Source organism: Hoplias malabaricus, chromosome X2 (genome assembly GCF_029633855.1).
Source record: "Hoplias malabaricus isolate fHopMal1 chromosome X2, fHopMal1.hap1, whole genome shotgun sequence".
In the NCBI taxonomy this organism is placed as follows: domain Eukaryota; kingdom Metazoa; phylum Chordata; class Actinopteri; order Characiformes; family Erythrinidae; genus Hoplias; species Hoplias malabaricus.
Genome location: NC_089819.1, coordinates 42,380,112 through 42,393,417, shown reverse-complemented (window position 1 = coordinate 42,393,417; position 13,306 = coordinate 42,380,112). Strand labels below are relative to the sequence as shown.

General features: G+C 42.6%; 1 protein-coding gene across 1 annotated transcript in view; it reads left to right on the top strand.

The window, feature by feature from the left end:
• The window catches only part of LOC136677399 (centrosomal protein of 89 kDa-like), a 135,274-nt gene that overhangs the window by 10,002 nt on the left and 111,966 nt on the right, over nt 1-13,306 (top strand). The window contains exons 8-10 of the mRNA XM_066654919.1: nt 5,969-6,079; nt 9,286-9,474; nt 10,127-10,269. Coding sequence (XP_066511016.1) covers nt 5,969-6,079; nt 9,286-9,474; nt 10,127-10,269 — 443 coding nt within the window. The remainder of the gene's footprint in view (nt 1-5,968; nt 6,080-9,285; nt 9,475-10,126; nt 10,270-13,306) is intronic.

The following is a 13,306-nucleotide window of genomic DNA, read 5'->3' as shown; positions in this document are numbered from 1 at the left end:
ACTGTGCTTGTTCCATCATATTTAACCTAAAATATATTGTGGTGGTTTTCTAGACATGGTTTAAGCTTAGTCCTGGACTATATCCTCCTTTCAAAGGAAAATAACAATTCAAAATGCTGTTTAATCCAGGACTAGGCTTAATCCCTGTCTGGGAAAACTCCCCATTAAAACCTAATCAAGGCACTGTATGTATTCATTATAATCATGTTATATTTTTACCATAATGCTTACTGGTACTGTATTTTAACGCTGTATAATTGTGTGTATAAATGTGAGCTAACAATAGAATGCTAGGAGTTGCAGAACTGATTAATGAATTTCCAGTTAACCTTGCTATGCTTGCTATGTTGCTCATTGTTGAAATGGTTTAGAACAGCAGTTAGTTGGTAATACGTGGGTGACAAGTTAGAAATGATTTACCTGAACTTTGTTATTGTGGCAAAATGTTTAAACAAACAATCAGTTTTTGAAAGGAGCAAATAAAGCAAGTGAAACTCCTCACTGGGGTCAAATCATCTATTCAGCCTCGGTTAGAGAAATGAGGGTCCAGGTCCGTGAAATTGTGATAATGGCTTTGTGCATTTTTCTACAGAAGCAGCAGACAGCTGTACAAGATGTGGCCCATTTATCACAAGCCAGCCTCTCCATTGCGACCATTTTAGCCACTAATTGTTGTCAGTTCTGGGATTTTCTAAGGGTGAAGGAAAAGACAGACTATTAGAGAGGAGGAGATTTGGATGTTTCTGTTCTTTTTCCATTTCATTTTGACATTTTCAGTTGCTCTGCACGTCACATTCCATTTTTAGTGGCGACTATAAAGGGCTTAGATGTAGACAATGGGCATTCACAGGCTTGTTGAAACCCGTGGCTGTAGAGGAGAGGAAGACCAAGAGACAGAGAAAGGGCGAAAGAAAAATATATAAAGAAGACAGCGAATTAGACAGATAGAGACAGAGGATGGTACTTTCTGTAAGCTGCATGATCTTCCTTTCAGTGCTGAGTCATGATGTGTGCACAGGTGTTCTTATTATTAACCAGAAAAGGACTGTCTCAAAAATAACTCAAGCACAAGAGAGGTTATAAAGTTTCCGCAATGTTTCTGTGGCACATTGTGATACAGCTTCAAGGTTGTTTCAGAGTTTTTTTTTTTTTTTCTTTCCATGATTGCAAAGCACCAAACGGCCCAGAGGCTATGAAGCAAAGTATCTTCCAGATTTATGTAAAGAGTCATAACTGCCTGAGGCTGTTTTCAGACATGAAGTTCCCTTGCAGACTCCCCTGGAGAGTCCACAAAGGTGTCACAGAAAATATCTGTTTCACCTCAGATGAAATGATTTGTTTTGGGGCATGGCTAGCAGGATGTGCATTTGAAATGGCCTTGTATCCAGTGACCGTGGGAGCAGGACTAAACATAGAAAAATTCAGCAAATTAATAAAAAGTCTGTCTAAAAAGACAATAATTATGCAAAATTTACTATAAGAGAAATATCAGCATGAGTAAATAGCTAAATCTATAAGAAAGTAATCTAATTATTAATCTAATTATTTGCAAAGCAACCAATCATGTGAATACCACACATTCAAATTTTGGTAAAAATATACTATAAATGTACCTTAATTCATAATACTTAAGACAGTAATAAGTCTTGCTAAAAGTGTAGGTAATGTCACAATTAATCATTAAGTAATGATAAGAAACAAGACATAGCACAGAGTTCTGGATTTTATAAAATTTTAAAACGATGCTGGTTTTATTTCTATCGTTACTTTGTTGTGATTAATTGTGACTTTACTTAATCATTTAGTAATGTTTATTACTTGATACTGACTTAAGTACAGTTCATTATTGTATCCTAATTGTAAAGTCCATCCATCCATTTTCCACCGCTTATCCGGGTCTGGGTCGCGGGGGAAGCAGTCGGAGCAAAGAAACCCAGACCTCCCTCTCCCCAGCCGCCGACTCCAGCTCCTCCGGGGGTATACCGAGGCGTTCCCAGGCCAGTCGAGACATATAGTCTCTCCAGCGTGTTCTTGGTCTGCCCCGGGGCCTCCTCCCCGTTGGACATGCCCGGAACACCTCTCCAGGAAGGCGTCCAGGAGGCATCCGAACCAGATGCCCGAACCACCTCAACTGGCTCCTCTCGACGTGGAGGAGCAGCGGCTCAACTCCGAGTCTCTCCCGGATGTCCGAGCTCCTAACCCTGTCTCTAAGGGAGAGTCCAGACATCCTGCGGAGAAAACTCATTTCAGCCGCTTGTACCCGCGATCTCATTCTTTCGGTCACTACCCAAAGCTCGTAACCATAGGTAAGGGTTGGGACGTAGATTGAACAGTAAATCGAGAGCTTTGCTTTTCTGCTCAGCTCTCTCTTCACCACAACGGACCGGTACAGAGCCTGCATTACTGCTGACGCTGCACCGATCCGCCTGTCAATCTCACGCTCCATCTTTCCCTCACTCGTGAACAAGACCCTGAGGTATTTAAACTCCTCCACTTGAGGCAGGATCTCACTTCCAACCTGGAGAGAGCACTCCACCCTTTTCCGACTGAGGACTCGGACTTGGAGGTGCTGATCCTCATCCCTACCGCTTCACACTCGGCTGCAAACTGGTCCAGCAAGAGCTGGAGGTCCCGGCTCGATGAAGCCAACAAGACCACATCATCTGCAAAAAGCAGACATGGAATCCTGAGACCACCAAACCGGACACCCTCCGCCACTTGGCTACGCCGAGAAATTCTGTCCATAAAAACTGTGAACAGAACCGGTGACAACGGGCAGCCCTGACGGAGTCCAACTCCGACTGGAAACCAGTTGGACTTACTGCCAGCCATACAAACCAGACTCCTGCTCTGTTTGTACAGGGACTGGATAGCTCGTAACAAAGAGCCCAGTACCCCATACTCCCTGAGCACCCCCCACAGAATACCCCGAGGGACACGGTCGAATGCCTTCTCCAGATCCACAGAACACATGTAGACTGGTTGAGCAAACTCCCATGCACCCTCCAGGATCCTAGCGAGGGTAAAGAGCTTGTCCTGTGTTCCACGACCGGGGCAGAATCCGCATTGTTCCTCCTGGATCTGAGGTTCATCTGTCAGTCGGACTCTCTTCTCCAGTACCCCCGCATAGACCTTACCGGGGAGGCTGAGGAGTGTGATCCCCCTATAGTTGGAACACACCCTCCGATCCCTCTTTTTAAAAAGGGAAACCACCACCCCAGTCTGCCAGTTCAGAGGCACTGCCCCCAGTGTCCACGCGATGTTGCAAAGACGTGTCAACCAGGACAGCCCCACAACATCCAGAGCCTTGAAGAACCCGGGGTGAACCTCATCCACCCCCGGGGCCCTACCGCCAAGGAGTTTCCCTACCACCTTGGCCACTTCAGCCCCAGTGATAGACAAGCCCCCCCCCCCCCAACTCCCCATCCCCCCCCCGGGGTCCCCAAGCTCTGCTTCCTCTGCGGAAGACGTGCTGGTGGGATTGAGAAGATCCTCAAAGTATTCCTTCCACCATCTGGTGACGTCCCCAGTCGAGGTTAACAGTTCCCCACCCCCACCATATACAGTGTTGGTGGAAAACTGCTTTCCCCTCCTGAGTCGCCTGACGGTTTGCCAGAAACTTCTTGGAGCCGACTGAAAGTTGTTTTCCATGTTCTCACCGAACTCCTCCCACACCCAAGTTTTTGCCTCAGCGACTGCCGAGGCCGCGAGCCGCTTGGCTCCTCGGTACCTGTCGGCTGCCTCCGGAGTCCTCTGAGCCAACCAGGCTCGATAGGACTCTTTCTTCAGCTTGACAGCCCCCCTCACCCGGGGTGTCTACCACCGAGTGTGGGGATTGCCACCCCGACAAGCACTGACAACCTTGCAGCCACAGCTCCATTCAGCCGCCTCAACAATGGAGGTCCGGAACATGGCCCATTGGACTCAATGTCACCAGCCTCCCCCGGGATGCAGTCGAAGCTCTGCCGGATGTGGGAGTTGAAGATCTTTCTGACAGGTTCCTCTGCCAAACTTTCCCAGCAAACCCTCAGCACATGTTTGGGCCTGCCAGGTCTGTCCGGCATCCTCCCCCGCCATCTGATCCAACACCACAAGGTGGTGATCTGTTGACAGCTCAGCGCCTCTCTTCACCCGAGTGTCCAGAACATATGGCCGCAGGTCAGATGATACGACTATAAAGTCAATCATCGAAATGTGGCCTAGGGTGTCCTGATGCCAGGTGTACTTGTGGACACCCTTATGCTCAAACATGGTGTTCGTAACGGATAAACTGTGACGAGCACAGAAATCCAATAACTTAACACCACTCGGGTTCAGATTAGCTGGGCCGTTCCTCCCAGTCACGCCCCTCCAGGTCTCACTGCCATTACCCACGTGAGCGTTGAAGTCCCCCAGCAGAACAATGGAGTCCCCAGAATGAGTGTTCTCCAGCACTCCCTCTAGGGTCCCCAAGAAGGCATGGTACTCTGAACTGCTGTTCGGTGCATAAGCACAAACAACAGTCAGAGCCCTTTCCCCAACCCGAAGGCGCAGGGAAATTACCCTCTCGTCCACTGGGGTAAACCCCAACCTACAGGCGCTAAGCCGGGGGGCTATGAGTAAGCCCACACCTGCCTTACGCCTCTCACCCTGGGCAACTCCAGAGTGAAAGAGCATCCAGCCCCTCTCAAGGAGATTGGTTCCAGAGCCCATACTGTGTGTCGAGGTGAGCCCAACTATATCTAGCCGGTACCTCTCAACCTCGCGCACCAGCTCAGGCTCTTTTCCCACCAGAGAGGTTACGTTCCATGTTCCAAAAGCCAGTTTAAGTAACCAAGGATCAGAACGCCAGGGCCCCCGACCCCGACCGCCACCCGATCCACAATGCACCAGACCCGGATTACTACCTCTCCCACAGGTGGTGGGCCCATGGGAGAGTGGACCCATGTATCTCCTTCGGGCTAAGCCCGGCCGGACCTCATAGGTGAAAGTCCGGCCACCAGGCGCTCGCCAAGGAGCCCCTCCTCCAGGCCTGGCTCCAGGGTGAGGCCCCGGTAACCCTGCTCCGGGCAAGGGAGGCTGTGTCCACGTTATTATCTATTTCATCTGTGTCTTTATGGATCACTCTTTGTCTGGCCCATCACCTAGGACCAATTTGCCTTGGGAGACCCTACCAGGGGCTATTGCCCCCGACAACATAGCTCCTAGGCTCACGCAGGCACGCAAACCCCTCCACCATGTTAAGGTGGTGATCCAAGGAGGAGTAACTGTAATTGTAATGTGATTTTTGTAATCAAACGTTGAGTTCCACTCAATGGGTCAATGGTGTTATTCTCCAGCCTTTTATTTGAATTTTCTGTTCCATATTAAATAGGTGACGATGCAAAGCTGAAGGTTTTTGAAACTCAACCCTTATCCCTATTTTTCTTTGTTCAAAACACACAAACTGCAGTATTAACACCTTTTAATCCTGCTGTTATTTCTTACTTTCACTCCCTCTGAACTAGGTTTACTTTTTTCTCTGACATTGTAAATCGACCTTGGGTTTGTGAAAGGCTCTATACAAGTGTAACCTGTTGTTATTATTACTGTTATGAACAATAATATAATTGCAGAAGTGGTACCAGGGATTGGGCAGTGGGCAGGATCACAGTCCAAATCACAAAGAGAGTTTTGCTCCAGAACGGACTCAAAGAATATACTGGCTACAGCAATACTGTCAGAGCTGCCAGTGATTCAACTTACTATATTTCTGTGATCTATAATGACCTGGCCTGGACATTTTATGATTTAGTACATATATTATGTGTAATATATTACACATTGCATACACATCCATACACATTACACATCCTTTAATGTGCCACAGGCAGTTTTTGAATTCTAGTGTATGTTGTTCATCCCAAACTCTGTGTATTCATATACAGACTTTCTTTAATCTCATAATCCATTCATAATCCTGATCAATCATTCACACATTTTTTCTCAGACATGAATGAAGACGTAAGTATTCAGTCTCCAAAATCTCTGACAGCCAGCACTCCTAAGAGGAAGATCTCAACGATGAAGAGCCCAGCAAGAGGGCCAGACTGCCGATCAGGTGAGAGATTTCATCAGTGTTTCATCAGTCTTTTACCCCATGGCTACTTTGCTGCATTGCTACCGACTTACTTTTTTTGAGTCAGGTTAAATGTCTGAATCGGAATTTCAGTTAAATTTAATGTTTGATTAATTATCTGTGGAGAAAGATGAAAAGCAAAATTGGAAGTGGTTGAACCATTGCTTTATATTTTGGCAAGAGAAAGAACATTGGGGCAGGGGTTAGGATTAGCTGCTACTGAAGTGTATTTTCAGCCATATAAAATCTTTAGCCAGTAAATTAGCCATGTACAGCAGCCATTTGTTGATCCTCTGGGGTTAACCTTTCCCATGGGTAAGATAAATCACTGAATCCTGACCCCAAAAATGATCCCATGGCCCCCTGCTTTACTATGTCTGCTTCTATTCTCATTAGTGTCTGCCTTTGATAACCCTTCAAGCTCCATGCTAATTAAGACACAGAAGCATATCTCACACGCTCCATACTGCTTGTATGTGTGGGTATTCACATATATGAATGTGTATGTGTGTGTATGTATGTAGGTTTTGATCTAATGCTAATGTTATGGAGTTTTGACATTTGAATCCAGTGTGTGTGTGTATGTGAGCAGCTGAGCCCAGCTGAAGCAATGCCTGTGGCAGAAGTGCTGCAGGGTGTGTTAATAGGGCTGCTTCCTCGGCACACTGCCATCACACCGACTGTGAACTTTACAGCTGACTTTGACATTAAAGGATGGCTTACAGTCCGTTTTCTGACATGCCGCCGGCTGCAGCATCTCCAGCCATTGTAGCTTATCGTAGCGACATTCAGCTTAGCACAAAGAGGATACACTAGTGTAGCCCTAGAGCAGTGACATTAGGATGTTTCAGAGAATCAAATGTCTCAGCGTGTGCTTTAGTAACATTCTGTTTGATGGACAGTTTATCAGCTTTTAGGTGATAAGTTTAAACAGTTTTCATCTTAATAATATACTCAAAGACAGGGGCTAACCTAAATGAGAACCAACAGAATTTAGGTCTTAGTTGTAATTCTTAGTCATTTATTTTCTGCCCTTTTGAAGGATGGATGGAACGGTTTCTTGGACAGCAATTAATTTAATCGTCTTTGTACCTCAGTTTTTAGGTGGGAAAAGTACCGTACATTTATTTAAGTACAAATAACAGGATCTTCTCAGCAAACAACTTGAGTAGAAGTACAAATGTAACAACTCAACAGCTTAGACTCCATATTACATATTATTACATTTTCTATTTTGCATATGAAATGGATACAGTTATACAGCTCATAACAGTGTTTGCATTCCAACTTGCTTGTGTCAACTTATTAAAATCAACATAATATTCTAGCTTATAGTTAGGGAACTTAACTCGACATGCTATGGGTACTTCATGATTTTATCTAGGATGACCATGTGTCCTATTTTCTATAGACATGTCCTCTTGTTGGGATCTTATTTTAATTATTAATTTTTATATTTCTAAATCTCCAAAAATGTCTAGGATTTTTGTGCTGTCCACAGTCGCCATTCGTTGTCTGTGTTTTTGCATTGACCATCATTTAGGTCATGCCATCTTACATGCCTACATGCCATCATTGGTCAGCCACACTATTTTCACCCAAACACTCGTCATCAATGGCATCTCAGTTATTACCATCAGCACCACAGTAACAGCCAAAAGCGAGAGCAGCAGCGAAAAGAAAGATGTTATATAAAAGGTGTTAAATGCTAAACTGTCTATTTGTTGTTATTGTTGTTTACACCAAACGCTGAATGGAAACAAAAAAAAAAGATTGTGTGGCTATAATGCTATTTATAAAGTAACCTAACCTTCCACCCAGTGCAGATTTTCTCTGCCCTATGCTCCTGTCCTTCCCCAGGTCATTCAATTTTAGCCCCGCATGGAGTAGTAAATGATCATCATTGGCTTCGGCTGCATATGTTACTAAAGACAAAAGAAAATGCTCTTGAATGCTGTAATGGTCCAGTCTGTCCTTCTTGAGCTGGTACCAAAAACCATAAAGCTGGATCCCTGGCCACTAGACTGATTGATGGCTGACGTCAAACGGAAAAGGCACAGTTCCAGTTTTCTGGCGCCAAATGGTCAGTTAGTTAGTGCAGTGGAAAATATGCCATTTGATGTTACAGCATGCAGCTTGTACGGTGCATATTGGTGAGGGATAAGTGTTCATTAGTGCCCTAATAGTGAATGGGCTGTAACTGGAGTTAGACATGGCTGATAAGTAGTCTCTATAGCATGCAGATATTAGATTATCAGTTATCCTGCCATGCAGAGCAAAGGAAGATACTAGATGTGTTGGCTGTAATGACAAATTAGAGAAATTAAGACACACTTCTGTGGCTCTCATCCATTCTCTCTCCTCTCCCATCTGCCTGACTCCCTATCTTTCTCTTCTGTCTCTCTGTGGCCTATGACTGATTTACTTTGCCGTAATTACACAGCTCTGAGCTTGTTTCTGTTTTGCTTTATGCTGTCGCACTGTTTGATTGCGCTGATGTCTGAAATCTTTTTTTCTTTGTGTGTTTCCTTGTTTTTTGTGGTGTCATAATTTATTGCTGTTTTGTTTTGCTGAATGTTCATGCATGTTTTCGTGGTAATGTTCTGCTCACACGCTGTATGTTGTTGTATTGTGAGCTGTGTTGTGTCATCTAGGTACTGTTCTACAGTTTTCTCTGCTGAATGGCCTATGCTGTAGTGTTGTTATTATTTACATTTACATTTATGGCACTATGGCACATAAATCATTACATGATGTTTTTACATCATGTAAAAAAGACTAGTATGAGGGCTGTTCCTTGTATTCTTTCTCAAGCTAGGAACTGACCCCTAGTCTCTTGGCGTCAGCTGGAAGGCAGGGTAGTTTCTCCTATATTTTACCCATTGTAATTATCCTTTGCTATGTTATACTGCCGTGCCATTGTTCTGTATAGTTGTACCTCATCATTTTGCTTTCGCCACTGTGTTCATCAGTTAAGCTGTATGTTGTGTTGTGCCAAATTTCTGTTATTATTATGGTGCATTCTGCTTTTATTATGCTCATTTGTTGTGCTGAGGCTTTATGCTCGTCATATCCTATGGTGTGCTGTGCTAAACTGTGTTGTGTTGTGTTGTTGTGCTGTGCTAAGCTGTGTTGTGTTGTTCTGCTGTGCTGTGCTGTGTTGTGTTATGGTGTGCTGTGTTGTGCAGAGGCAAGTGAGGCATACCGCTGTGCTGTGGAGCTTCAGCAGAGGCTGGTGCAGGAGCTGAGGGAGCACACTCAGACGCTGTCTGCAGCGAATGAGACGCTGGAAAGGAGATGCTCACAGCAGAGCCAGCAAATCCTGCAACTGCAACAGCAGCTCACACACTCCCCCAGGGAGAGGAGCCACTCCACAGGTGGGCCTAAAAAGGCCCCACATATGCTACATTAGACCCCAGTACACACATACACCAGATTCATACAATAAATCAGAATACACACATATACTAAGAGCGCTTTTAGGCTATCTAAGAATGCTTTTTGGTTTCTGTGGAATCAAAGTACATGTCAGTAGTTACAAAAAAACTGCAGCTAGAGGTCAAGGCCCTTTACTGAAAGAGGTAATGTAAATTTGTTATATACAAGTTAAACTATATGTTAATAGCTCTTGTTACAAGGTTTAAAGGTCTTTTACAAGCTTTAAATGTCTCTGTTTACTATTGTACTACTACTACAATATTTGTCAACATTAGCGTTGTCTTAGAAGTGTGACTGAGGTTTGACATTTATCTCCCAAACTGAAGGCCTAGGACTGAAAGTCAAAATGTTGAAAGTGTAATATAATAATGGTTACAGTGTGTTCTACATCCATACATTATTTTAAAATGTTTCAACACACATCAGTATTTTTCTGACTGAAGATGGTGTATGGTGAGTTTTTACTGTCCGTTTTGTGTAATGACTTTGAAGCGTGTGTGTGTGTGAGAGAAAGTGTGACAACTTGCACTAGATGCTTTTCATTCTTTTTATGAAAGGAAATCTATAAGTGTCTGCTATGTGTTTGTGTAGGCGAGAGCTCTGAGTTGCTGAGTTTGAGGCAGCAGGCTCAGGAGCTGGTGGATGAAAACGATGGGTTAAAATTGACAGTACATCGTCTCAACGTGGAGCTCAGCAGATACCAGGCCCGGTTCAGACCACTCACCAAAGAGGAGGTAGGACAGTAATAACAAATGAACAAAAATGACTTAGGTTGAGTTTATCACTGTAGTATGATTCTCTTGGCCCAGACCAAAGCACTGTTGCATTTAAGTTCTGATTCACACATCGTTCACTCTGAGATCTCTGACATGAGAATCGTTCTGAATCAGAACATTTAGAGATATTTTCGAGGTGTGCTGTAATTTGGCCAATTGCAGCTGTCAGATATCATACATCTTATTTTACAGTGTATTGCGTCTTATGTTAAATACTTGACAAATAAATAATGTGATAATATTTATAGTAGGAGTACGTTTGCATGTGGAAAATTTTATAACCGAATTATGTGTGTAAAATGTTTGTAATTACTTAGTGATTGCTAAATCTCAGCTCCTATTTTAGAGTATACAATGAATGCACATCAAAACTCTTCTAGCTTGATGTATTTACTTTTAATAGTGGCAGTGCCAAGGTGATTTGGGCATTAATGTGTATTCTGCAGTCTGCGTGTGTGTACAAGGTGTTCTAAATGATAAATCCAAAAATGAAATAACATATTTTCAATTCTTCAACAACTTGCGAGTCAAGTTTGTTGTATTCACTGAATGCATTGGGCTTTCCTAATACATTATAACTATTATGGTCTCTTTTCAGACTAATTTATGTGCATATTTATGTGGTTGTTTTCTTTATTATATAAAACAAATTTGCGGTAAATTATGATTTCTAAATTTCCATACATATACGTAACGTCCCCCTCTGATTATTGATTTAATCCTGAAAAACCCAACTCCGTTCATCTGTATTAATTATTTAGGTGTGGGTTTTTTTTTTCTTTCTCCCCCCTCTTCTTCAAAAACAACCTTTCATATTGTGTTAAAAGTGGCTTAAGTGAAAAGTTTCAAACAAACAAAAAGAAAACGGGTCTTTCTGATTTTTTTTTCTTTTTTAAATTCTGCATCTTATGTATTTAGCAGGCAATTCATAATTGTCATGCCTCCTTTACACAGTTCCCTGGGGTCGTAATAAAACATCTGTGACATGCTTTGGTCAAAATACAACAAGGGACAAACAATGCAGCATGTTTCTTACCCTGTTTAAATAGCTCTGTTGAGAACAACTAGTAGCAGCCGCTGTTGAGAACGAGCCTCTGCACTTTTACTTTGTTTACTTTGTTCTTTCTACTTTGTACTTCTCAGTTCTTTGCCATATTAAATCAGTACACTTCTTTTTCTTTTTTTTTTTTTTGATCAATTTAAACTTCTTTTTATGTCTCACATCAATACATATCCAGACCTGTGACTGGAGAAACTCATGCAAGCAGGTGGGACAGCTCTAAAGTGCCAGCTGTCTACGTAAAATGCAGGACATAATCAGATTTTATTCTATATTTTCAGGCTTAGGCAGATTTAGTGAGCTAATGCATTCAAAAAGCCTAATTCATGATAAGTTGTTTTAAAAACAAATGTATTATGGAATTCATGTGCAGTGTGGCACGGTGGCACAGCAGGTAGTCTCGCAGTAGGGTTCGACTCCCGCTCCGGGTAACTGTCTGTGAGCTCTCCCCGGGTCTGCATGGGTTTCCTCTGGGTGCTGTGATTTCCTCCCACAGTCCAAAAACACACATTGGTAGGTGGATTGGCGACTCAAGTGTCCCTAGGTGTGAATGTGTGAGTGAATGGCGCCCCCTCCAGGGTGTTTTCGTGCCATGTGCCCAGTGATTCTGGTAAGGCTCCGGACTCACTGCGACCCTGAACTGGATAAGCAGTTACAGACAATAAATTAATTCAAGTGCATTTTATAAATGAATGTCCTTGGAGGATCTCGAAGAATCTTTGTGACCCTATTTGGTCTTTATTCATTATGCACTGGGTGCATACATATTCATGTTTCTCTGCCTATATAACCATATAGGCTTTCATAAACTATATATAGGCACATTAGTATTAAGCGTCAACATGAAGGAATTTTATAACCATAATTAAATGTGATCTGCTGGGTATATGTACAGTGTTTATTTGGATTATCCAAGAGAGATCAATGAAAGTTACACAAAGCCAAGGGCAAACCAATATGGAAGCATATAGGTATTAAAATGAAAAATGAAAATGCAGTGCTTAAATTGGCAGTTTGAATTGCAATTTCCCTCTCCATTTGCCCTTTTGATCTCAAAATGAAAAAGAAAATTCTAGTATTGCATTTTCATTAACACACACTTTCAGGCACATCAGTCTCAAAATGAAAATATAGAGAAAATATTTTAAAAAATCCAAGATTTTCACACTGTATGCATAATTTTGCTTTCAAAATGAAAATGAGAAGAAAAGATTATTCAAACTACATTTCATCTTTAGACATAGGTGGCTAAATTCAAACGTAGGGTTAAACAGTTGCTCCTCTTTTTGGTTTTTCATTTTCTTCAAAATTCAATGCAGTGGATGACATTTTCATTTTCATGGTGTTCACCCACCTGTCAGTCAACTCATAATGGCAGGGCTTCAGCTTGATAAAGATCACAGAAACATGGTGCTGAATGGGAAGTTCAGAAGCAGTTACACATGGACCTATATTCACCATGCAAAATCCTCAGATAGGGGTTTTAAACTGTTTATTTGTATGCATTAATAATAATAATAATAATAATAATAGCCATTCACATACAGCATTGATTACCAGAATATTATATTACAGATATGAATGCGTATAGTTGCTTCATTGCTTTAAATTCAGAGGTTTGAACCTAAGCGTAAAAGGTTCTTCACTGTAGGATCGCAACCAGAAATTGTCTTGTTTGTGCCAGTGATTATCCAGTAATTATCTAGCCTGCATGATAATTATTATTCCAGAAAAGCTCTGTACCTTACTGCTGGTGCATCAGGCATGTGGGCACTTCTGAGCTCAATTGAATCTGGGAACTGGATTTATTGAATGCAACTAATATTACTAGACAAGCTCTAAGTTTGCTAAAGAACAGTAAATAACTTGGCTTGTAATTGTCTCAGGGGAGTAGGGAGATTAACAATGACCTGGCAAAACCGTACGAAAATACAA